Source organism: Tinamus guttatus, unplaced genomic scaffold, assembly GCF_059628265.1.
Source record: "Tinamus guttatus ecotype Peru unplaced genomic scaffold, ASM5962826v1 Tinamus_guttatus_pri_ptg000509l, whole genome shotgun sequence".
Classification (NCBI taxonomy): Eukaryota; Metazoa; Chordata; class Aves; order Tinamiformes; family Tinamidae; genus Tinamus; species Tinamus guttatus.
The window spans coordinates 2,309,234-2,335,557 of record NW_028289043.1 but is presented as its reverse complement, the minus strand read 5'-3'; the positions used below and the strand labels follow the sequence as shown (position 1 = coordinate 2,335,557).

The 26,324-nt window shown below is 39.4% G+C and overlaps 1 protein-coding gene across 1 annotated transcript in view; it reads right to left on the bottom strand.

Annotated features, from left to right (window-relative positions):
* Nucleotides 1-1,057: 1,057 nt before the first annotated feature.
* Nucleotides 1,058-26,324, bottom strand: part of AKAP9 (A-kinase anchoring protein 9) — a 100,768-nt gene continuing 75,501 nt past the window's right edge. The window contains 25 exon segments of the mRNA XM_088533569.1: nucleotides 1,058-1,301; nucleotides 2,216-2,336; nucleotides 3,194-3,279; nucleotides 4,318-4,550; nucleotides 4,956-5,156; nucleotides 5,704-5,889; nucleotides 6,799-6,907; nucleotides 7,444-7,649; nucleotides 8,748-9,413; nucleotides 10,051-10,201; nucleotides 11,689-11,908; nucleotides 12,534-12,678; nucleotides 13,321-13,509; nucleotides 14,326-14,517; nucleotides 15,413-15,531; nucleotides 16,224-16,287; nucleotides 16,672-17,175; nucleotides 17,548-17,694; nucleotides 18,273-19,355; nucleotides 21,672-21,851; nucleotides 22,057-22,209; nucleotides 22,703-22,807; nucleotides 22,949-23,125; nucleotides 24,070-24,189; nucleotides 24,963-25,195. Of these exon segments, the coding sequence (XP_088389695.1) occupies nucleotides 1,058-1,301; nucleotides 2,216-2,336; nucleotides 3,194-3,279; nucleotides 4,318-4,550; nucleotides 4,956-5,156; nucleotides 5,704-5,889; nucleotides 6,799-6,907; nucleotides 7,444-7,649; nucleotides 8,748-9,413; nucleotides 10,051-10,201; nucleotides 11,689-11,908; nucleotides 12,534-12,678; nucleotides 13,321-13,509; nucleotides 14,326-14,517; nucleotides 15,413-15,531; nucleotides 16,224-16,287; nucleotides 16,672-17,175; nucleotides 17,548-17,694; nucleotides 18,273-19,355; nucleotides 21,672-21,851; nucleotides 22,057-22,209; nucleotides 22,703-22,807; nucleotides 22,949-23,125; nucleotides 24,070-24,189; nucleotides 24,963-25,195 (5,834 nt within the window).

Below are 26,324 nucleotides of genomic sequence, written 5' to 3'. Positions count from 1 at the left end.
ATCCTCCCATGTGGGATGAGGGGCTCCAGAGAGCGGCCTCGCAGCTGCCTTTGGAAGGGCCTGGGAAGAGCCATGGCACAGGGGGGAGTTTTGCTGTGCCGCTGGGAGCACGTCTCGACGTGAAAGGTATTTCAAATAGCAGAACACAGCTAAAAGGATGAAGTTTTTATTTCAGTACTTTGACAAAATACCCATAAAATTCAAAACTTCTACCCTTACAAAAATAGGTCTCTACAAGTGAGATTCTGTCTGCACTGCCAGTAGCAAATCCGAGGACAGAGGTGTGCGACAGCAGCAGCCTTGCCAGAAAAAGTGCAAGTGAACGTCACCGAAGGGAGCTCCACTTCATTGATGCACAAGTTTAATCTTCGCACCCTCTTGATAAATACACACTTCATAAGTTAATCATTTAAATTAGCATTCCACAAATATACATGTAATTTGATGATTTTTTTTTCTTTGCATGAACACAAGTGCCCTGTACGTGCCCCCAGGCTGTGCCAGGAGGGGCAGTGTTCACGGTGGTCCCACAATATACAACACACTGTACAGAAGCCCGGAGCAGAGTCACAGAAGGCCACCACGGCGGCGCCGGCCGCGGGGCAGGGGCCAGAGGGACATTATCTTCTCATGCCAGAGAGCAGCTGGGTGTATGAAGTGGAACCTGTGAGACAGAAAAAAATTTAATTAGAATGGTCAGAATTACAAACTTGAAATAAGTAGATGATCATTCACAACCCTCCTGGTGTTTAGCTCGGTAAGCAAGAATGGCAGATTTTCCACAGAATATCTTCCAAGAATAAATTTCCTCAAATAAGGGATTCTGTGTTAAAGTAAAGCTTGGATACAGTAATTCTGATGTCAAAGACGACCACTCGGTCAAGTTCGCTGAGCCAATCCCATTGACCTGACAATTCTATTTTACAGCAGAGAAGCGACTATCCGTGGGACAAAATGACTGTAAGACCCCCCTGCCCCAATCCCACCGCCTGTCAGTCTTTTGGGTACATCCTTCACCACGTAGCTTAAACTCTTAGTGATCCCTCCTGCACCAATGTTACGGGCGGAGGAAAGGCAGAGGTTTTCCTAAGGAAGGGCACCCCCAGCGCAGCCCCGCGGGCGCCGCGCCAGGACCCGGCTTTGCCCCGGGTGGCACTTGCCGGAAGTGGGCGCTGCCCAGGCGCCGCTGCAGGGCCTCCAGCCGGCTGATGTAGTCGCTCAGAGCCCTCTCCGGGTCGTAGTTCTGCAGCTGGGAACAGGCGAACGACACCGGCGTCGCGTCCACGTGCCCGCCCTGGAACCTGAGCAGAGAGAAAGGCTGCTCACTGCGCAGCAAAATGACATTAAAATACACCTAGCAGTAGGCAGAGCAAAATGCTGTAAGCAGAGGTACTTCACTGATCGTCTGCGTGTTCACCGGCCCACACAGTGGCCACTGCGTCACTTAATGTCCCTGCCTTTATTGCCCAAGACACCGTGTGGCCTCCCGCAGGGAAACTGCAGCCAATTCACTGCTCCCTTCCTTTGGGAAGGAGGCTGATGAGCAGTTTCCTACCGAAGCTCCAGCAGGAGCAGCAGTAGATTCAAGTTCGCTTCCCTGTTAAGCTTGTGTAAACAAGGGCACAGGCACCTGTATAGGATTCTGTCTCTCTCCATTACTTTTTGTAAGTAAAAGTCAAAAGCAGCTAAACTAGATTATTGTTTCTGTGTAAACAACTGTCACTGTTGTCACTCGCTGAGATCATGAACGTGCAGCTGCTCACAGAAAACTGAAGCCCTAGATCTGCTGGAGCCTGATGCCCAGGGCAGCTGGGACCCCACGACTCCTTGGGGGTCTCCAGAGGCCAACAGTGCTCTCAAACCCTTGATGCTGGTGAAATACAACCCTTTTCCCCAGGTTCCTACTGCTGGGGTCCCCACTTGGCAGGGCTGACTAAGAGGTTAAACAACCAGGAGAGCCACGGGGCAGGTTCCAGCTCCCGGGAAGCCTTGGCTGCACTAACGGCCGGGAACGCGGAGCTCGGCACGCCTGGCCCTCTCTGGGCTATGGGAAAAGGAATGTGTAAGGCCGGGCTATTCACTCCCCTTACAGAAGGGAAAAATCTTACTGACAAACCTTGGCATCTAACTGTCAAACCTTCGCAATAAAAACACTGATGCATTTATTTAGCAAATGCTATTCTGAAAAAGGATAAGCATGTAAAATGCAACATACTTATGCTGAAAATTTACAGGAGATCTGGGAGGCTCCATGTCTGATCTGGATCTGTAAGAATGTCTTTGTTCTCCATAAAGATCCATGCCACCGGAGAACGAATCAGGCCGTAACTCATTACCTAAAAACATAAATAGCAATGTCATGGAAAGCATATATATATATATATATATATATATATATATATGTATAAAAGACCATTTTACACCTCACTGGAAATTTTGTGGCAAGTTCTCTGTTTGCAGCTCACAAAACACGGATGTTTGTTTGAAGTCAGGCTGACGCATGACCAAGAGCGACGCTCTCCGTCTCTGCCGCTCGGGAAGAGGCCCCGGCAGAGCAGGACGTTGAGCAAACGCCGCCTTCGGCCCCGGACACCCCCACAAGGCCCTGGTAGCAGAGCAGGCCCCTCTTCTCCAGATTCTTTCACGGAATCACAGATGGTTGAGTTTGGAAGGGACCTCTAGAGACCACCTAGTCCAAGACGCCCTTTCAGACGCCCTGAGGGAGACGTGCGGTGCCGCCCCGGCCTCCCTGCGGCTGCCGGCAGCGCGGGCTGCTCCTGCACACCTGGAGAGCACGGAGTGAGTCAGGAAGGAACCTTTCTCCATCTGTTCCTGTCCTCAGTGTTCCCTCTTCAAACTAGGGATACAAATTTCTCAGGGGAAACCCACTGAGGCAGGTAAAGTTGCTAGGACAAACACAGAGGGAAAGTTGCCTTTTTTCCTTTTTTAAATCCTGCCCATAACGAAGCAAAACAAGATTGGAGACCAAGTGAGTGCTTCAGTGTCTCAGCAGACCATGGAAGTGATCAGAAACCTGAGAAATTCACCCATCCCAGCAATTCCAGCAAAAGGAAGGGGGAATGGCAGCCCAATCACTCTGCCTGAGGAAAAGGAAGATTGAAAAGCAGCCTCATTCAGCAGCAGGGGGATTGGTGACCACCCTTTCCTCAGCCAGTCCTGGGCTGGGATTTACCTGTGTTCTGGCTAAAGACATCCCTGCTGATGGTTAATATCCCAGAACCTGTAACTCTGTGCCAGCGACGAACCAAAAACTTCATCCTGCATTAAAACAAAAGAAAAAAAAAGAAAGGAAGAAAAAACAACATGTAAGTATTTCTTAAAGAACAAGCAAAATGAGTAGATGTGTTTTTAAAACCTTAAGATTAGGTAGAGAACATCCTTATACACATCTCGACCCTAAAAAAAATCTTTGTCAAAATCTCCTTGCAGTTTCACCTCTGCAGTTCAGTGGTTCCAGCCGTGCTGCCTTGGTGAAGCAGACAGCCAAGAGCTGCCCTGCACAACACAGCAGCCACACTTCAATCCACAGAGTGGCACTAAATCAGCACCCAGCCCCACTGCGTCACGCAAAGACAAGTAATGACAGCGCGTTTGGAATAAAAGCCTCCCCACAGCTACTTGAGCAGCTCCTTGAATTCAGCAAGCACAAACATTGGGGGGTTCAAACCTTGTGGGAGAGGTTTCCTTGCAATGCAGCAGGATGAGGATACAGGGGCAGCTTTTTCTTTTACTCATCCTGAGCCCGTGGCCGCTCTCCTGGGGCCTGTGGCTGCGGTCACACACACAGCCAAGGACTCTCTGAGCTGGGGGTGACACAGCACCCTGCAGATTTCCTCAGCATTTCTGAGCATTTCAGCAACTTAATTTCCTGTCATCCATAAATCTTTATGATACTTACGTTTAAGAGTTTGACTTCCAGAGAAAATTAAGCTGCAGAAAATACATTTGTAAATAAGCACATGCTCTAGAAATTAATAGTAATTATTCTTTTCTAAAGTTAAGGCTGCATCCAATGCATTCTATCATTAATAAATTACTGAATACAGACTCACGAGGTTTTTCAACTAGAATCAGACTGCTGAGCATCTCAAACACCTTACTCCTACACCTTACTCCTTACAGATTTTACCTATGCTGTGTTCAACTCACCACCATACCTAGTATTATAGTACAGTAATAGTTATTTTCATGACTACCAAAAATGAAGTTTAAACAGGATGCAAAAAGAGAAGTTCTACACCCAGCTAGAAAGGTAGCTATTAAGCTGCATATTCACACTGCAGATTTCCAAATCACCTTGAGATTGCAATGGCCACCCGGACTGCAGAGCGAAACCTCGTGAAGGCCTTTGGGCGGCGGGTGAGGATGTCCAGGTGGGTGTAGGAGGGCTGGCCGCCCATGCGCGCGATGAGGGCCAGCGTGGCCTCCTCGCACTCCTGGAACCCCCCCAGCAGCAGCAGCAGGTATTTCTTCTGGTAGATGAGAGCCTTCCGGAAGCTCTCCGCTCGCAGGTATTTTCCGTAAATTCTCTACAACAAGAAATAAAGGAAGCAGCATAAGCTCCAAAAATGATTAGGATGCTATTTCTTTAGCATTGTTACTTGTGCAGCATTTCTGTGGTTATTCATGGCTGTCATGGGGAGACTGCAATGCAGTTCAGTTGTTGAATGCAGCTGCATCACATGGGCATGACTTGAGCAGCAGGAAACGTGGCACACACTTGTTGGGCTTCTTGCCCTCAGAAGGGACAAGGGAGGTGTTTCCATAGCAGTCTTGGGGAGAAGGAGAGCGCCATGTTTCTAGGCATGTGACTCTTAGAACTGATTTGTTACCAGTTTACTTAGAATGAGCAAAGTGAACACAAAGGATTATAGACCTAAGCCAGAATGAGAAAACCAGCTGCAACTAGTATGTGGGCAATGAAGTCCTCCTACCCTTAGGACGGCATTTTCCGAGTCTGAGCCCAGCTCCCTGAGGAAAGCCTCGCTCCGGAGCTCTGCTCTCAGCTTGGCGAGCTCCGCATGGGCCTGCTTCAGAGACTGCTGCAGGGACAGCTTCTCCCTCTTCCAAGCTTCCTTCTCGGAGGCAACAAGAGCATCGATATTAACTTCAACATCTGATGAATGTCTAGAAGACTGAAGAGGGAAAAAATAATCCTTAATTTGAACCACACAGTTCTGAAAAGTCTGAGCTGTGTCATTCTAGTCATTGATTTGCAGGAGAAGTCAAAGTTACTGAGAAAGAACATCCAGTGAACGGGTCTGAGGTCAACCTGGGATCCTAACACTTCCTATGTAGCCAGTTTGAGAGCCAACTTCCTGTGGAAATGCCCTCCGTGGATCGCTTGGCTCCCCGAGCTCCAGGATACCTGCATCTCTCTGCTCTCAGCTACATGATGAGATCCAAGGAGAAGCGGAAGGAATTTAAAAGGGAAGAGCAGTTAACAAACGACAGCTGGGTAAAAAGGCCCAAAGTTTACTACATAGCACACAGCAAGGCAAGATACCCTCACCATATGAGCAGTGTAACTCGCATCTGTTTGCTCTGCAGGAGGGAAGCTGAAAAAGGCAGATAACTCAATCACTTCCCCACCTAGGGAGCCAGGACAGTGTTAAGGTTATTTCAGAGTGTAACGCATGTATGCCTATATACGTGGTGATATCAGTGCCACTGCAGACGTACGTAGTCTCCAGAGCGTGCTCTGTGCTGGCATCTCCGCAGCTCTTCCTCCAGCCTCAGGACAGCATTCCTCAGGTTGTTCTTCTCCTCGCTCAGCCTGCTCACGAAGCCCGTGAGCTCCGCGTTCTGCCGCAGCAGCCTCTCCGTCAGGGAGCTGGAGGGAGTCCCTGGGGGCAGCGCGAGCTTCAGCTGGAAAGAAACACAAAATTAAACCCGACCTGCATTAGACTGGAGGTGCCACCTTCAACATGACTTGGGCTTACTGCAAAAAGCTTTTGTGCAGGATGGTTACAACGACTTGGTCATTCACAGAAAGAAAATACAAGTTTACATCTAAATTAGATATAATGTGAATAATTCTCTGTGCTTATCAAGCATACCACAGCAGAACACTGCCATGGGAGCTCGCTCACACTCTAACAATGTGCAAAACTTTTCTACTGTGTTTTGATTTCTTTCCAACTTAAAGGAAAAATAAATAATGCACAAAGCTTTTAGCTATGTTGAAATCTTTGCTTAAAATACAGGTAAGGACCCAGCCAAGTTTGGCTAAAAGCAAATACTAATGAAGTTTTTGTAACAGATTACTCCATTACGTGTGTTAAATAGGTGCAGATGATCTTCTATTGCCTTTCCTTTGGGAAAAACAGGATCAACACAACACACGAAACAGTAAATGTTGATTTTCATATCAGGGAAGTACCAACCAAAGTTTCTCATTATAACTGCAGTTACAGAAATACTACTGATATGAAAATATCTTTTCTTTAAAAAAAAGCTAAGAACTTCAGCAATCTCTAAGTCCTTTTTAAGGAAATAAAATAGAAAAGTTTTAATTTTAAAGCTATAAATTCACTTCAATGGGAATTAAAACCAGAAAAAGCAAAAAGCAAAAAAAAACAAAAACAAAAACAAAAAAAACCCCACACCCCAAAACTGACTTTGCCAACTTCAGACCAGCACATACACTGGAACAGATTTTCCTCTATAAAGTACAGCCCCAGATAAGTACAAACTGAACAGTTCCTTGCCCTTTTCTGTTCACTCTCATTGTCCAAAAATCTCCCAACAAATCAAGTTACAATATTACACTCTCACCTCTTCTAGATATGACAACCCAGGCAATTTTTGTAGTTCTGAAATCACTTCTTCAATAGCATTTTGTATAGTGATAAAGTCTTGATCATCTGCTGTTTCGAACTGCAATCTGAAATGAACGTGGCAGCTTCAGCAACACACACAGTTTAACAGGACACAGTCGAACCCAGAGAGCAGCCACCTCCTGCCCACACGCACGCCCTGGATCTACAGCCCAATTACCAGAAGGGCGACTGGAGCTCACAGCAACGTTTTCAAGGGTGCTGAGTGACACCTAGGTAACTAAATTAAATTGCCTCCAATTTATGTAGAATTTACATAGAACAACACCTGGTATTTTGGGAAGAAAAGTTCTATATGAATTATGTTTAGAAATGTGATTTTGATTCTCACAAGTTTGTGAAATTTGTGAAAAAAATCTTATGGTACACTGCATTTTATTTTGCTCAAATATTTCAAGATATATTTAATATATTTAACACTTTATAATATTTAATTTGAATTTAATTTCTTAAAATTTTATAATATATTTATATATTATAGAACAGAACACAAAAGGTAGTTAGGTGGACAGCCTGGAAATTACAATTAAAACCCAACGATTTCCTGGGTGCTCCTGAGCAGCACGCTGAAGATTCATCTCACCTGCTAGCAGCCTTCCGAGCCAATTGCTTCAGCTTTGGGGACGCGTTTTGTAGCTTTTGCCTGACATTTTCCAGAACTTCTGAGGCCGCAGGGATCTCCCCTCCTCCCGTCAGTGCGGGGTAGGTTGATTCATTGGTCTCGGCTCCTTCCATTTTTTGCTGGAGAACCCAGTTTCTTGTTCTCTCATTTGGTGTATCCCAGGCTCTCTGTAGGGATATATTTATTATATACAAGTTGTATGTGGTACGGTGCTTTAGACCAGAAACATTTGGTTCTGAAGGACACAGTGAAGGGACCAGCCAAAGCCCACGGTGGCCCTGTGCTCCAGCCCCCACGCGCAGGCCGAGGCCACCCAACGCACGCACCAAACCTGCCTTGACCACGGGCTGGCGGGCGCCCTCGGGGCAGGCGCACAACCGCCTCTCGCTACCTCAGCGCCCGCCCTGTGCCTGGGGGCAGCTCTTCAGCAGATTAGAAGCAGTAGCCAAACTAAATGAAGAGAGAAACGTTCTTCCCGGCTCCACAAACAGCGTAAGCCAGTTACAAGATGGGGGCAAAAACACATAATTACCAAAGAAACAAGACTCCTGTCAACCCTATCTAGGGCTATTAACAAATCACCCATTTGGCAACTCTTATCTCTTGTAGCGAAGTTCCGATGGTTTTAAAAGTCTTTATTTTTTCTTTTAAACCTGCTCAAACCTTTTATATAAGGGAAAGAAAGAATTCATCGGCAACGGCAGTTCCAATTTTCAATAATCTAAAAATTAAGCTAACTCTGTGATTAATGTTTGCTTTGATTTCCTCCTTTTATTTTGTTTGCTAACATGACTGTATTCATGCATATGCATGTTTGCTTATTAATTCATTTAATTACTGCAGCTACTGGACAGATCACTTTTTGATGTTTCAAAGCCCACCTGTGGTCTGTGGCCCAAGCATTAGGAACCTGGAGCACTCCTGAGCAGGAATCGTTCACTTCACTTGCTAGACTGGGTGTGGGGAACGTTCCCGTCCTGCTGTACCGGGATACAAAGCACTGGCATTCGGATGCACTTCTCCTGCTTGCATTCCCCCTCACTCACCTCTGCAGCTGCATCCGCAGAGAACGGGTGTGAGTAGCTTGGGGTAGCACCACTGAAGGGGCTTAGTGTTTTCCCTGCTGCCTCTATTTTTAGCAGGTATAATACAGAAACTGTTTTATAGATGGAGTAAAGGCGCAGTGGCAAATGACTCTAACTGAACAAGAGAATTAAAGCAAAATTGCACAGTTCAGAATTACATTGCTCTAAGTCTTACTGTACCTCATTTCGATTGTGGCTTGTTCTTTCGGCCTCCTTTTTTGCTTCATTCTCCTGCTCCTTTTTCTGCAGTTCTTGGATTATTTCCTGCAATTTCTTTGCTTCATTTCCCAATTTATGAACTTCTTGTTTCTTTTCTCCAAGCTGCCACTGAAGATCTTCTATTTTGGACTCCAGTTCATGGAGTTTCTTCTGTGCTATTACGTTAGCATCTCGTTCTGCTTGTAATGCTTTCCTCTGGATCTGCCTTTCCTTTTCCAGCTGCTGTCTCGCTTGCACAGATTCCAGTTTATACTTCTCCATCTCACTTACTAACTCCACCACACGGTCATGCTTTTCATCCATTTGTTTCTGTAGCTCTTTAAGTAATTCCTCAGATGGATTAGGTGTTCCAGCTTGCCCCTTATCTTCAGCACTTTGAAGCTGAGCGCACAGCTCCTTCTCCCTTTCTAGGGCACTGCTTATTTCAAGAGCTCGAACCTTCTCGGATTCGAGGAGCACCTGCAATTCTGAATTACGGCCTCGTTCATGTGACAGCTGGGCAGCACTCAGCGCTTCTTGGGATTCAATTTTTTGTTGCAGATCACTTGATAGCTGCTTCTCTTGCTCCAAAAGTTTATTTAACTCTAAGTTCTTTTGCCTTTGATCTTCAAGTGAAAATTTTAAATCCTTTCACGAAAAAACAGAAGAAAAATGGATTAAAACAACTCCTACATACTTTGCATTATCTTCTGAAAACTGCAAATACGGTAGCTGTACACAGTCTGCTTCCAGCAGGTCTTGCCATTTGTAATTCGTGTGACACAGCTGCATGCTGCAGTTCCATCTGATGTTAGAAAATACTACAGATGTCTTTAAAATCAGAGCATCTCATAAAGATATTTGTAACACACTTTTTATGAGATGAGAAGAGCCACAGTTCTGAGGTTTAAGGTGATTAACTACATTTACCATCTAGAACTGTGAAAGTGATTTTCCAAGTTAAGACTTAACAATGTAAACAAATCCATACCGTTAAAGCGACTGCTGTTTTGCCTTGATTCTTGTCTTATCCCTCACTACATCATATTCTACAGAGGCACCACAGAGCTTAGTAATGTATTCTCCTCTAAAGCAAGCCCCTACTCCCTTCTGGCGTGGGTTTCATGAGGTGAGTGTGCTGATGTTTAAAATAGAGACAAACAATGTGTTTCCTTAAAAAAAAAATGGATTGGCAGAAAAACATAAATCAAGAGGAATTGCTAGCCTGAAGAATATTTGCGAGATCCTTTATGTTATAGCCAAATTGAGATTAGGGAGAGGGTACCTCCAGCTCTTCTCTTCCTCTTTCCTCAGTGCGTTCCATTTTAGCTTTCTCCTTTTCCAAAGCCCACTGCAACTCCCTTGACTTCTGCTGTTCGCTTGCCATTGTATCCTTAAGCACATCTAGCTCAGCTGCTTTTTCTTTAACTTCAGTCCTAAAAGACAAACGGGCAATCTGTAAGATTGTTGTCAAATATGGTCACACTTCAGAGGAAAAAAGTAATTTAGGCTCATAATTATTTTCCATTTACAAGCTGTTCAAACAGCCACACGTTTACTCAGATTATTTGGATGCTTAATTCATGCCATTATTCAGTGAATTATTCATTTCAAGATACAGAACTTCAGCGGAAGCCCCTGCTCAATTTTTTTCTTTTTTCTTTGGCACACACAGGTACAAGACTATAGCTCTAATCATACAACAGTAACATCAATTAGCTGATATTTACTCCAACTTTTTCACTGAAAAGACTACTTGTGTAGTAGAATAAGAGTGAAAAAATATTTAGAAAAAAACCCTCAAGCATCCCAAAGAATTGCATAGCTCAATGCTGACAGAAAGCACATCTGCTCTGTTAACTTTTTAGCTGGCTCAGACAGAGCTAGTGTTCAACTTAATGCAGCAACTGGCCAGCATCTTGTTATTATGTGTCTATAAGGATTTTTCAATGCTGGAAACGTTATCTCATTGTAGTGAAAAATTATAAAATCTTCAAGCTAGTGTAAGAAAGTAAATTCCACCAGCAAATACCGTCAGGGAATGAACAAGGGCTTCAAGGATGGAGCCCTGAAGTGGCAGCTATGACAGGCTGCAATGAAAGTGAGTGCAGGGGACTGGTCCATGGGGCAGGGAGCAGCCTGGGCGTGCTGAGGGCAGCATCTACAGCCCATTTTCTGTGGGAACGGAAGGCTGCCCAAGCATTGATACTGCCCTGGGGTAAAACTGGCATGAATGTGTATTAGCCTAGCTTCAGAACAATGTGTGTGTGTGAACTAGGGTAATTCCACATTAAAGTGAAGCTGGGGGACATTAGGGGGGCTTATGGGATCTTTCTGCCTTTTGACTCAAAAGCAGAAATACCTTTAGTGGAATAAACTGCCTCCACAGCATGTATCTGCGCTCTGCAGAAGAACTCTGCACCCAGTGATCTATAAAGGTAATACCAAGCAATTTAAACTCTCTTTTAATTTGCTATCACTGACCTGAACATTAACTGTAGAAGGCCTACTCATTTAGTTAAGGCATTAATAATAAAACATTTCCTGAGTCTTCCAAAATAGCTGGCTGGGAAACTCTGATGCTGGGTCCACTCCAAAGCAAAACTAACCAGTTACAAGTTGCATACAAAAACACTTTGCAATGTCATCATAACTCTGCAACTCTTTTTCCAATTCTCCAAGAAACAAGAAAACCTTTATATTAATAAATATGGTATAATTAGTTTGCATACAGCAGTCTAATGTGGAGAAAAACCCCCCAAACTTCCTCAATATTGGTATATCACTAAACCACACTATGAATCATACCTGCTTAATCTATAGAACTACAGAAAAGACACAGACAAGAGCAGGTAAGCTACAGACATTACAGAAAAGATTATTTTCACTGTCAACAAAGAACACTTGGTCTTGAAAGCCACACCTGATGGCTTCTAGGTCCTTGAAGTGCTTGTGTTGTGCTTTAAGGGTTGTTTCAAGCTCTAGTTTTGCTTGTGCAAGCTCATTTTTCAGCTCAGCACCTATCATTCTCTCTGAATTCAGCTGTTCCTGAAGCTCAGCTGCTCTGTCCTTCACACTCCGGAGCTCCACTTGCATCTCCAGTATCTGTGACTGCCTCTGCTGCATATTGTACTCCAGCATTTCTAATGAGAGAACCATTAACATGGAGATTACTTAAACTTATTTAACTCTCAAACTTATTTAAAAGACTATATGCATAACCATATGAATATATATGTCACCTGAATTACGACCAACAGTTATCATTTAAAAAAAACCACTAGCCTGAATTACATTTCCTATAAATACTTCGGAATGGCTTATTACAAACATAATTTTATTTTCCAAAGTATAAGAGTTATAGCAAATATTAATGACAAAAAGCAGGCATTTGATTACCTTAAGCTTTAAAGTGCATCTTTACATTTTTGTTGTTCAGTTTAGTTGCTACTTGGTTTATTTATGACTGAATATCCAGCTTAGAAAATTTCAGGGCTGTTGGACTTCAAATGCAAACCTGATTTTTATAACAATCAAAATAACTTTGCATCACTTCCAGTTAAATGTAATCTATAACAGCATGGTCTACTTCATAATTTTTGCAAAGTTAGTCCAGCAAGATTGAAAACACTGAAAACTCAGCATGCTCAGGACATTAGATTAATATCAAGATCACAGAGGAGGAAAAAAAAAAAGTTAATAGTTTTCCACCTACAAATTTATCTGTGGGCACTGACGTAAAAACACGTGGAAATTGACCAAAATTACCTTGGCTTTTTGACTCAATCTCTTGTTCTCTCTTTGGATTAGTTTTGTTACTGCTCATCTGAGCATGTAATACTTGAATCTCCATTAGCAAACTTCTTCTGTCTGCATTCTGAAGACAGTCCATAGCTGCTCTCTGATTAGTGGCCTATTAACATTTCAACAAATTTAGAAGGAAAACTGATTATTTTTAGAACAGTACATTAGAGTGCAGATTTTACACTTACTTATAAAGTCATTGTGCATACAGATTAAAAACAATTTCAATGAAGGCATAATTAGCACAATATTGTAACACGAGAAAGAACTGCTTGCCTTATCTTATTACTTGACTAGGCACCAAAACTGTACAATCAAAAGACCTATTAGTTTTATGGCAAATTCTAATTTTCCTCACTAACCCTTCCATGTCCCACAGAAGATAACAGACCTCTCTCTGCCTGAAGAGCAGCCTTATCACTTTCCCTCCTTACAATTTGCTTCACATATATAAGCTACTCTTTCTCTCAGCCTGCCTAACATATTGCTAATTAACCAAATGAAATCAAGCTCAGGACAAGTGTTTTCGCTTAGAAGCTATCTCTACAGGTTGTACTCTTTCTATAGCCTGAGTATCCAAAAATCTGTCTCTCCACTGCATCAAACATCTTTTCTTCCCACAAGTCGTCCTCTGCTTTCATCCTCAGAGTATCAGATGCAACGCTATACATATTTTAACAGACTTACACATTAAAATTTAAAATCAAGGAAAGTATAAATTAGGCCTCAACTAAAGTACGTTTTACGTTACCTGCTCTTGTAGTCTGTGCTCTAACTGATTCATCAGTATCACTGCATCTCTTGTGCCCAGTTCTGCAAGCTCAGTTTGAAACGCAGCAAGAAGAACATTTTGTTCTTTCCCAAAAACCTGTTGAACGGCATGTAGGAGTTCTCCTCGCCAGTCGGAGACGCCTTCAGGAGATTCAGAACTCGCATAAGTCTAAAATGGTATAAAAAATATTTAGCAAAATTCAAAGATTACATTACTTTTGAGTCGGCACTACTATTTACTACATAAAGTGTGTGTTTTCAGTGGAATAGTGAGTTTTTCTTATGCAATAGCTGCGTAACATTCGTTCATATAAATGCATGTATCTGTTGCACACATGCAACAATTTCTTGCACATGCACAAATGTTAAACTTCAGGAAAATTTGTAGGCATATTCTACATGTAATTTAGATTCCTATAACTGAAAACTTAGTCCCACATAGATATCATATATGTTACTGTATTACATCACCCTTTCAACTTTCATGATGTTATGTATATTTCTGTTTACATATGTTTAAATTCTGTTTTTACACGGTGACAGAACTGTGCGGCGTGCAGAAGAAGATTTAATTTTATATTGCTACAGAGCTAACTCCCCCCACACACTTTGCACACTGAAGGAAATGCAAAAGTAATGGACACTGCCTACATATTTCCAAAAGTGTAACTGGGTTAGTTATAGAAGCAAATCCCTATATGCAAATTTTAACAAATTAGTGATTAATATTAGCTTTGTTTAATATTTTTAAGCAATTTAAACATTTTCTGTTCTCTCATTACAGTATTATTTTAATAATTAAGTTCAGTTACACAGAAGAACAAGTGACAGGTGTAATTTTAACATGCATTTTATTACTTCATATTTCTGAAATCTTGCCTTACAACAGCATATTAACAGAATTTAATGCTGAATAATGAGTGCATTATGATGCTTTGAGATATATATATAAAATCTAGATAGACTTTTAAAATACCATTCATACCTCAGCTTCCCCGTGAAGTTGCATTTTTGCAATCAGGTCTTTCAAGGATGCAATAGTGCTTAGTAAAACTTTCCTTTCTTCAGACCAAGATTCAGGTCCTTGCTTAGGAGACTGTATCTCTCTTTCACCATATGGAAATTCAGTGAGAGACAACACCTGTATGCCTTCATGATGGACTGCTCTCAGCAAACCCTAAAGTAAATACAAAAGTAAGTCAGTAATATCAGTCCTTGCAATAAAAATCTCATTTCATACATATTGGACTATTGTTATTTCAAAATTAATCAGCATGAGGAAACTACTTAGGCTTCCTTGGTATCAATAACAGAAGTGTTACTCAGTTCTTTGATCACTTCCATGTTTACCAAACACTGAGAGATGCCCTCATTAGGTCAGATTAGACTACTGAGAAATCTCAGTACCGAAGGAAAATTCCCACAGTTCACCTATTAAATCAATACTTGAATTTTAAACTGAATACCTGATGGAAACCAATACTCTGGGAAGCTTCCAGTCAAGTTCTGTATTACATTATTTGATATATCTATTAAGCTACCATTTTACCACTATAACTTACAATAAATACACTAATTTACTTTCATAATATAGTTATTATAACTAAAAAAAATTATAGAAGCTATGCAGTAATTGTGTAATATGTTTTTACCATATCATTAATATGAAGAAATAAAAAAGTTATACTTTCATAATCATAACTGAGAACTAGTCTAGTCTTACAAAACTCATGACCCTGCGTGTGCAGGGGGTTGGACTAGATGGTCTCTAGAGGTCCCTTCCAACCTCAACCATTCTATGATTCTATGTTTAACCTAATCTAACTGAATGTCTCTGAAAGATTCCATTTCAAACGAACCAGCATATGTTTTGTCAAAACATATTTAACTAGTTACAGGCCTTTCTAAATACAATGCACATCATATATCAGAAGTCCTGTAAAATGCATTAGAACAGCTGACACTTAAAAATAGTCAGAATGGCTTTATGTTCAGTAATTGAGCAGCAGCTACTCTGAGCTTTCCGTAGCACCACTCTTATTCCATAATAAAAATGATCAGTTCTGTTTTACCTTAATTTTTTGAGGGAGTAAATCTGTTGAAGTTTCACCTTCATCTATCGCTTCAGATACGGTGTCAGATCCTTGAGTCTGAGCAAGGTACATTCCTTGACTCCAGTCTGAACCAGAGTCTAAAATAAAAGGAGAGAAAAACATTAAAGCCGGAATACTGTGAACCTTTGAAGAACAGGCATCAAAAAGTATTTTTGTCTGTTGTTGTCTGCTTTGGCTGTACATCAACAAAGTCGATTTTAAGCCTGGAGACTACCTGTTTTGTAGTTTTTCTTTTCCACTTTCAAAGCAGTAACAGCAAAACAAACAAAAAATCCTCAAACTTAAAAATCCCAACTAGTTTTAAAGGACAGAAATACAACTATTTGCATGAATTCTTCTCACAAACCCTCATTAATACACTTGGCCTTGGCCTGTGAAAAGGATCACATTAACCCTTTTTGCTGCTCTTGGAAAAAGTCAGTACCTGTCACCATCTCCATTTGTAAGAGAGCTTTAAATTCTATCCAGAGATGATGCAGTCACACTGAAGGGATATTGGAGTCCTCAAGAAAAACACCAGAACTCCATTTGGAAGAAAAAAAGTAGTCTCTAATTTCTACCCTCAAACCATCTCATCCCCAGATGTTTTTCTCTGTAATGAGTTAATAGACATCAGCACCATTTCCTTAGTGAGAAAGGATACTTCTTCACTTTGGGGTGTTCTTGGTTTTATTCCTTGGAATGCCAACTCTTTAACAGTAAACTCTGTATCAGAAAAACAAATTTAATGTATAATACTGTGCAAAATCTATAAGAATAAGTTTCTTACCACTAGAACATCCATCTTTAGCTTGATAAGGCGGAGAACACGCTAATCCGGAAATCTGTATTCCCTGAATTTAGAAAAGAGAACAATCAAACCTTGAATTGGACCATGCCCACTCATGACTAAGGAGAAGCGAGATTGCTCCTCCTTGATAAAAATAAATAAATAAAATCAAAAAGGCCACTAGAAAGATGATGTTTTATGTGCAATCTACATTTATCCGCACAGGCCAGATTCAATAGTAGCATGAAGAAGCATCTGAGAGGAGAGCACAGTCTCAGACCTGAACTGCTGGGCAAGGGATTCACAGTCTCTCCTTGATCATGGAAACATCAGAACACTTAAAAATTTTTACACTAAAGATTAATGGTGCTTCAAACTTAAAAGACTAAGTAGCAAGAGCAAAAACAAGAAGCAAGATAGTACAAGGAATATAAAATGAGATGAATACCTCTTTAGCCCGTAGAGTTTCTATAACTTCCTTTAAAGTATTACATTCTTCGGTCAATACTTGGACTGCAACAAACTTCTCTCTCTTTAATTCCTCGGACTCAGAGATATGCCTTGTCTCCATGTCCATGATTTCAGCAGCATGCAGCTCTTGCATTTGATCAATCTTCTCAGTAAATTCTCTAATGATCTCTGCAATCTCTTCTGAAGAGCATCCACTTTGCAAATCAATTTGAATTTCTGCATTTTTAACAAGGACTGGTGAAGTCTGGACAAAGCTACTCATTTCCACAGTCCTGTCTGTCTGTGAAGATGAGCTTTTTCTAACTAGAGCAGAATCGCTGGCTGACAAATTAGACAGAATTTCCAAATCCTTCTTGCTTTCAGCTTCTGCCATTTCCTTGTCCCTTCTCACATAACTTGCAAGTTTCTCTTCTGCCAGAACTAGGTTCTCTTTGACTTTGCACAGATCTTCCTGAAGACGTACCAGATTTGCTTCTTTCACCTGTAAATATGGAGAATCTGAATTGTATTCCTCCCAAACGCTTCACAAAAATCCCCAAAGCCCAACAACCCTCTATACAATCAAACTTCATTTTAGTTTTATTTTCATTTAAGGGCCTGGGACACATGGTAGCAAATATTAACATGCGGAGGAACTTGGTTCTGGATTCTCTGCTGCTATGAACTGTCACTACACTGTTGTTGACACAAATGAAATTTTTGTCTGCAGCACTGGTTATTTTCCACAGACAACAGAAAGCGAGTAACCATTTTTCTCAGTGGAATTTTCAGTACAAGATTAAAACATTTACAGCATGTGTACTACAGTAAGTCCTGTAGAATCATTTATATTATGGAACAGTCTGGTTCTTACCGCTAGTTCTTGTTGAAGCTTTTCTGCCTCTTTTGTGTAACTACTCAGCTCCTCTTTAGCAGCAGCTGACTCTTCCTTAACTTTTTCTAGTTCAAATCCATCAATAAGTACATCTGGTTTTTGACTTTCTGTGAGTTGTGCTGCTACCTACAGGACAGCACAAGATATGATAAACCTTGAAGAACCTTATGAAGAATATTGATTAAAGCACTTGCACATCAAAAAGTGGGAAATATCAGAATAAAGGCAGGAAAACAAGCAAAAGTAAATCAAAATCTGAAGATAAATATGTGGATATAAAACACGCAATTATATCACTACAAGGGAATTGCCTTCACTCATTTATCTATTTCAAACTCTTGCTTAGATCTCAATCTTAGATTTCAATCATTTTGTCTCTCTACTTCCTTGTCCTGTGTAAAATTCACTCCATTTTATTCCAATCCAAATAAGAACAAGAAGGTATATGTTCAAAATTTAATGACCTTAAATCTACGAAAAGACAAGGTACTTTTAGCGCAAAATGAAAACTGCTATGGGAATACACCTAGAACAACATCTTTTCCTACTTTTTGCAACTCCATCAATACTAGAGAAACAAAAATCTACTCCACACAATGGAATATACCCTATAATAGTCTCATTTAAAAGTGTTTCATTCATTAGTTCCCATAACACAAAAAACCTTATCAGGAACAATTGAAAAGAAAGTGATACATGGTTACCTGAGATATCTGCAGTCCTTCTTGCTTAATGCACTTCTGAATCTCATCTTTATGTTTTTCTTGAATCCCTTCTAGCAATTGCTGAAGTTCTAAGAGTCTCTGCTCTTTCAATTTAGCTTCCTCCTGTGAAATCTTTACATTTTCTTTCTCTAGCTCCAAGCTGTGATTCATTTTTGTCAGCTCACTCTCCTTCTCAGTAAGCCTCTGTTTCAAGAGTGATAATTTTGATGTCATTTCATTTTCAGCTATATCTTCCAAATCCTCTGTTTGGGTACTCTTATTTGTGTCCTCTGAACATTTTGAAGCTGCTTGGATCTCCTGCATGAATTTCTTTTGCTCTTGAACCGCATTTAGCTGAACCTCACTCACGAGAGCAGCAGCAACCTTTTCCACAAGTGTTTTCTCCAGGTTAAGTATCTGCTTTTTAAGTATTTCTTGTTCAACTTTGCCTTCCTCTTTCAAGTCCTTTATTTCCTTGTAGCACTGGCAGAGTTCTGTATCTTTTTCCTTAATGCATGCCTGAAGCTGCTGCAGTTGTACTTCCATCTTGCTAATGATGACTCTTGTATTTTCATCTGAAGATTGGGTTTGATCTAGCAATTCTGCCTCCTCACAGGAGCCTTCTTCCATGTTTTCACTTTTTCTGTTGCTGCAGTCTTCTTTTTTTTCCATATCACCTTTTGTCACTGCACAAACATTCTTTTCTGTTATTCTTTCATGTTCTTTTTTTAACAGATTTATTTCTTGCTGTAGCATGTTCATTTTAAACTTAGTTTCCTCAAGCTCACTCTTTGTTCTAGATGCCTCTATGTTAATGTTTTCCACATGCTTCTCCAAAGCTGCTTTTTCTGCTAGAACTGTTTCAAGTGTGTGCTTCACACTGTCAGCATCCTCTTGAAAAGCAGTGATGTCTGCAGGAACCTTTGGTTCAATATTTGCCAGTTCCTGCTGAAGCTTCTCGATCACATCATTCAACTGCTCCACTTCCTCATCATTTTTTTTCTTTACGCGTTCTTGGTCACTTTTCAGACATTCCACCTGGGCTTCAAGCTCCCGTATATGCTCATTTTTCTCTTCAATAACCTGGAAAGAAATCAAAGGAACTGATGAGTAAGTACTAAACCCTCAGTGTTTGTATTGTATTGTACTTTTTGCCTGGAGTTCAGGGCAACAGTTTAATCACATTATTGCAATGTCTTGTAAAAGAAATAACTTTCGGAACTTCCTGATGAGATGTCTCTTGCAAAGCTTTATGAGAATATCTTCACACAGGATGGACAAACTAGCCTCACATATGCAAAATATGTGAGAAAGCATGGCAAGAAGTGAGGTATTCATAACAGTCACTGAGGTATTAAACACCGAAGACTAAGGGTTTACAATGTATTTTTTTCCAACCGTTTTGTCTGAAGCTCTGGCTCATCCTTCCTATTAAAAATCACAGTAGAAACAACTGGCAGTGGTTATGTCTGTGCTGTTCCATTTTCTTAGACAATCAATATGACCTACATGTAAGTGTGTGCATGTGTGTATATACACACACAAGCACATGAGTGTGTGTGCATATGCGTACATATACACACATACAGGTGTGCAAAAATACACGATATATAAGGAAAAATTATTTTTTGTGCTATAGTTAGAAAGAAAGTAGAGAGAAGGGAAGCTAGAGGTATTTATTAAAACATTCATATAACTATCCAAAATGCAGAGGAATTCATCTGCAAAGACATGAGGAAAATGAGAATCCTGTTTTCCTGGACTACTTCTAATGACACTTGAAATTACAGTTTGCAGTTTTGTAAGCTGTAAAGGATTTGAATTTCCCAGAAATTTGTAAAAAGATATAAGTGACAAACTAAAGCGAGGACTTTATGATGCAGACAAAAAAAGCCATCATATCACTGTATCAACTTCTAACCAGAAAGAAATAAGAGGGTGCAAAAATTAATGGAAAAAAAATTTAAAAATTAAAAGGTCTATCAAAATGAGTAGTAAGACAAGTTCTAGATTCCAGCTGAGTAAATCTTAAGAATGTTATAAAAGAACTGATAATTAAAAGTGCAGTTGAGCAAATTCTTACTAAAGTTAAGAAGAATGTTAAAGAATCCTTTAGAAAAATAACAGATAACGGATTACAGAAAGAAAGAAACAAAGAAACTAAGTGGATATATTTTCATAAGAAAATACCTGAAAATCTGAAATGAACAGAACTTCTACATTGGAAATAAAAAAAGACAGAAGAAAATCTGTCAAGAATATTCAAAAAGGAATAGTATAAAACGAAATCAGTGATAGCACCTAAATAAGCAATGTAAGAGAGACTGGCAGAAATATTAAGAAGAAAAAAATGAGCAGAAGAGTGAGGGCTATATTTATTACTATAACAGCTGAGCTCTCTCCTTTTCAATTCTATCTGTCCTTAGGTTTAGACAATAGAATAAGATGACTCTGTAAAAACTACTTAAAATTTCAAACATGTGACTGTATAAAGATTAGAAGATCTGATTTTGCAAGCAAAAAAAAAAAAAAAAAAACCCAGAGAATGGGGGAAGCTGAAAAACATTGAAGAAAAAGTGAATGAGGCATTGCTTTTTAGAAGAAGAGTGATCCTGGTGATTGCTCTCTCGTCAGTAAACGGTTTGTGTTCTTCATAACATAATGGAGTAAAGAACCACAGAAGGCAAATTACACAGCAATTAAATAAAAGCACTTAGTGGGATGAAGATATCTATAGGATTAGGAAACAGACTGACCCAAGGATCATCTATTCATATTTAATACTGATCTCATAATGAAGCAAGCAGACTTAATTAATGTGCTGGAAAATATAGCTGAGTAACAAGATGAAATTAAGAAAATGAAACTTTATATTAAAGAAGGAAGAACCTATCATCAAAATGATTTATATCTCTTAACTTTCTTAAGGTAAATGATATAACCTTATTATCATAAAATATATCATAACATTTGAAGGTAATAGAAAATACCAACAATAATGATTAATCTTGCTTACTGAAATTTAATACATTTCTTGCTACAAGTTTTTGTATATAATGCAATTAAGTTCTTTGCACATCCAGCACATTTCAAATTGGATAGAAAATACAATGTGTGCCAGTAGGTGTCGCTGCAACATGAGGCACTGAAGGTTAAGTCACTGCATGGAAGATGGCCAGAAAAACACAGAGCTACCTAAATACTGTTAAATGCTCAAAAGTATTAGAAGAATTAAGAATGAAGAAGAGTCTAAGGAAAGAACTAAAGCAGATATAACGCAGCATAACAAATAGAAAGTAAGCAAAGAATATCTTTACCAAAAAAAAAAAAAAAAGAAAAGAAACAAAGGAGGAAAAGCAGCTAGCAACATAAACTTTAAAAGATTTCAAGAGTTTGTACTTGGTTGTCAGTTGCGGCTTCCAGTTGCTGTTGCAGTTTTGCAATCTGTTCATGAAGGTGATCTATTTCCTGCTCCTTTTCTTGCATGATGTGAGCGAGTTTCCCAGCTACCACATGATGGTCCTTTATGGTAGCATCTTCAGACTTATGGATAGCTAATCCCAGTATTTCCATTTCATCCTACCAAGAAAATCCAAACTGTATTAAAGTTGTACCTAATATACTCTCTATATTCTTATATCATAGGAACTGAAATATCAAAAAAGCATGAAATAAGAAATAATTATAGGATCCTGAGAGGGAGAAAGAATTTGAGGTCTTGGCTTTTTCACTCCAGAAGATGAAGGAGAAAAAACTATTCTAGACTTCTCTGCTCCAGTGTTACCTTAAATGATTTGTTCTCTTGTTCGAGTTCTTCCAAACGTGTAGTGAACTCCTTTCGCTGAATCTCTAGTTGCATATGCAATTGCTGAACTTCTTCATTTTTATTTTCTAGCTCCTCTCGAAACTGTTCAAGTTGTTCCTCAAGGTTCGTGATCTGCATTTCCAAAATAAATGGCAAAAAGCTGTAGAGCCATAGCAAAAATTTAATGGCTGTAATTTTCAAGGGCAGTGTAACTGTAAAATAGTTCACAGTTTAAGCGCTATTATGCGCAAACAACAGAGTCCGTACTCAGTGACACTCTGATACATTCTATTTTAAAACTGAATGGAATTTTAAAACCCATGAAAACCAGTTAAAGTAACTACAATAGTTCCAGACGTTTTAATTCAGTCATTATTTTGAAATAACAAACTTTTTCTTAATTGAGCCAAATTTTCCTTCCAGAAACATTCTTGTTAATTCTGACTAGCATAGACAAGAAGAGCAACTATTATAGTTCATAACAGAATTCCCATGGGATTTGGACCTCTGATTCTCTGATCTGTTTACAAAATTTTATCTGTATTGTTACTTAAATTCAAAACAAGGCAAAAACTTACAACCCAAAATATCAGAGGGAACACTGAACACTTGATGGATATTATACCTCCTTTTCCTTTCTGTCCACAGCTTCCCGTTCAGCTTGCAGTTGTACTTCAAGCGGTAATTCTCCTTTTACTATGATGGTGCCAAACTGTTTCCTTTCCTCCACCTTTAAATAAGTATTATAAATCAGTTATTTGTTTACTTAATGTTAAGCAAATAAATAAATAAATAAGAAAGATTTATTTTTTTCTGGAGAACAAAGCACGTAACAGCAGCAAATATATGATAATTTTAGATCAAGCAATACCTTGTGCAAGTTGTCAGCGCTGATGATTAAGGCTTGCTCCAGTTCCCTTATTCTGCACTCCAGTTTCTCAATTTCTTCATTTCGCTCTTGTATATCTCTCTGAAGTTGCTCTTTGGAGAGCAAAAGCTCGCTGCATCTATCTGTTTTTTCTTTTAGATGATTTGTTAATTGTTCAACCTGGTGACAATGTGACAAGAAGATGAATATATTTACTAGACTGGAATGATTTCCGAGCAGAAGTAACAAAGTTCATTTCTGACAGAGGAAAACAAAATGCTCTTTTTTCCTAATGAACCTCCTCCTCTTCAGGTGAAACAGATAGCAACAACAGAATATTGTAATCCTTCATCCAAAAATTCATACAGCATTTATGAAGAAGTCTGATATTCTGTGCATTCATATTCATATACTCTCAAGAACTGACCGTGTCCTCCTTAAGACCTCAGATTTTCCAATGTCAAAAAAATATGTCCAAAACCAAACAATATCGCATCCCTACATAGCCCACTTAGACAAAATAGACTTTTTTTTTAAAGGATTAAATGTCTTGACCTTAGATTCTATTTGCATCTTTAAGGAACATCATGGCTCTAAAAATCTGTGAAAATCATATTTGAAATAAATAGTTGATTAGTGGCACATTGACACCCTGAAGCTCATTAGGACTCTAACATTCAAGAGAATTGCTGTAATTCCATGTCAAGAAACAACATCTGTTTTCTTCCTGGGCGTGTAAAATTAGAGCAAACAGATTTGATGGATCATATCACATTTCCACTTCCCGTAGCAGGAAAAATGTCCAAATAGAGCATTCTGAATATCAGTAGCGCACATATTTGTGGCTTAAAAGCAACAAAGGAAAGAGTATAAGTGAAACAGCAAACAGGAGCCAGGAATAGAGATAGGAACAATCTCAGTTTGAGCAGTATCGCAGAAATGCTTGAGTCAAAGAATACAGGTAAGAAAGACGTGTGAGTAACAGATCCATGGTATTAGGCCATCACACCTCTGACATTAAGGGGATGCAGATCAGGTATGCCAAGGAACAGTTTCATTACAACACTTCAGCAGTTTCTACTTTGTCAAATATCTTCACAAGAATAAGCAAGAAGCTCCCTCACCTCTCTGGTCTGGTGCTCATTGACAGGCTGACTCCTCTGGGGAACCTTAAGCTGTTGCTCCAGCTTCTGTATCTCCTGTTGGAACACATCTCGCTCGTGCTCTCTGTCAACTGCCTGCTCCTGGAAGGTAGCGAGCGAGGGGGATCAACCCGGGGTTTGATTTACATATGTACACACATACATGTATTATTACATCCTAGTTCTGCTAATGTAACACTGGTAACGGTTTCTCGGCGTTTTCAAAATGGCAGAACCTCTGGCAACTACCATTAAAAAAAATCTTTTATTACTTGAGGCAACAAATTTCATACTTTCTGTTAAAAAACAAACAAACAAGCAAGCAAATTAAAAAAAAAAAAGAGATAAGGACAAAACAGTTAGATCCAGTACTATTTCACAGAAATGACAGTGTTGTTTCTTCTGTCCCATGTACACCAAAAAAATGGCAGCAACAGTGACAACAATGTTTTATGATTTTTTAAACACATGCCTTTTATACACCTAGTCAAAGAACAGATACTATCAGTATGATAATACTGATGAAGAAATAGCAAAAAAGTGTTATAAATTGTTTGACTTTTCCTTCCAGTTCTATTTTGACCAAACTGCAGTGTTACATCTCAGTCTAAAAGTCTTCTGTTATAAAACAGAAGTGCACAGATGCTGTTGGTAGTGAAGGTTGCCAATTTTATTTTTCCTCATTAACTTTATGAGTTTCCTTTTATTGTAAACATTTAAAAAGTTTATTAGGTTACAGTTGAAAAGGAAGGATAGTCATAAGTACATATCACGTGATTCACTCTAAACCTTCCAAAGCTAACATTTGCTTTTGAAACAAGATTGAAAACTGGTGCCCAATCTTCTCCGTAAAACAAGCTTTTTACAATACTTACATCCAGAAATTTTCTTGTTTTCTCAAGTTGCTTTTCCAAAGCCTGGTTTTGCTGCCTTAAATCCATTAGTTCTGCATTTTTCTCTTGTTCTAGCTCTATAAAACGATTAACCTGCTCTTCCAAGTCTATTTCCAAGACTTTCACTTGCTTCTGGAGGTCATCATACTCTTTTTCAGCTTGACGCTGTACTTCAATTTTTTCTTTCATTAGCTTTTCTGTTTCATCCAGCAATTCTGGTTGTAATAAATGCATAATGCAACTTATTTTAGATTAAGAATAATTAGCAATATTGTGAAGCCAAACCACTCCCCAAGGCTGCACGTATCCATGCGGTACTCTGACGGATGTTAACTGGTTTGGGTTTTTACTATTTTTTTCTTTTTAGAAAATATATTTTCCTCTGAAAAATAATCAAGATAATCACCACAAGTTATACAAATTAATGTCAAAATTACTGTCCTTTAGAGGACTATTGAAGAAGTTTTATCAGATCACAAATGGTACAGAAAAGAAGAATGGATTGGTTCAATCTACAGCTGGAGTCAGCATAAGGGTTAACAGTGAGGAACAGAAAAGCCAGCCCTCTTCTCATGACCAGTGTCAGTGAGAATAATCCACTCCCACTCTTTATTCTTTAATGTGATGAGTATAAAAAATTGTGAGGAAATACTGAGAGACTTAAGAGAGGTTATCAGGCAGAGAGGGAAATTACTGACCTGTAACTGGAACTCTGTAAAAACAGATGCCTGATTTTGAGTCCGCACGAAATGCTGACCAGCGTATATAGTAAAGCCCCAAACCACTTTATTAAGATCTTTAAGCCACAGCCCCATGAAGTACATATCACCTAAACATATGCATCCATTGAGGTAAAAATCCAAACTGTAAAATAGATTTACATTTGGAGAATCTTTAAAACATGATTGATATTTAGACAGATACAATGCAATTTACTTCACTACAGAAGAAAGATCCTTTGGGCACCATCATCTTACATCATATTTAACCAATTTCCATCTTTCGGTAACCATCACATGCCAACGTAATACAATATTTAATTATCATAATGAATAGCTTCACTATATTTGGAAATAAAAAACAACAAACCAACAAACAAACAAAGAAAAGGCTACGAAAGATACCCTTCTGATACTGATACCCTTCTGAGCATCCGTAATTCGTAGGTGAATAAGATGATGGTTATTAATGAATCTGCTTATTATGCTTAGGAATTGTAAGAAATGGTGTTAGTGAAGAGTAAAACTGAATATGAAATTATGAAATACAACATCAAAGCTGCAGGCCAGTAAGAATTACAAGTAATGTCAGTAAGCTGAAAGCCCAATAATCCTGATTAACAAG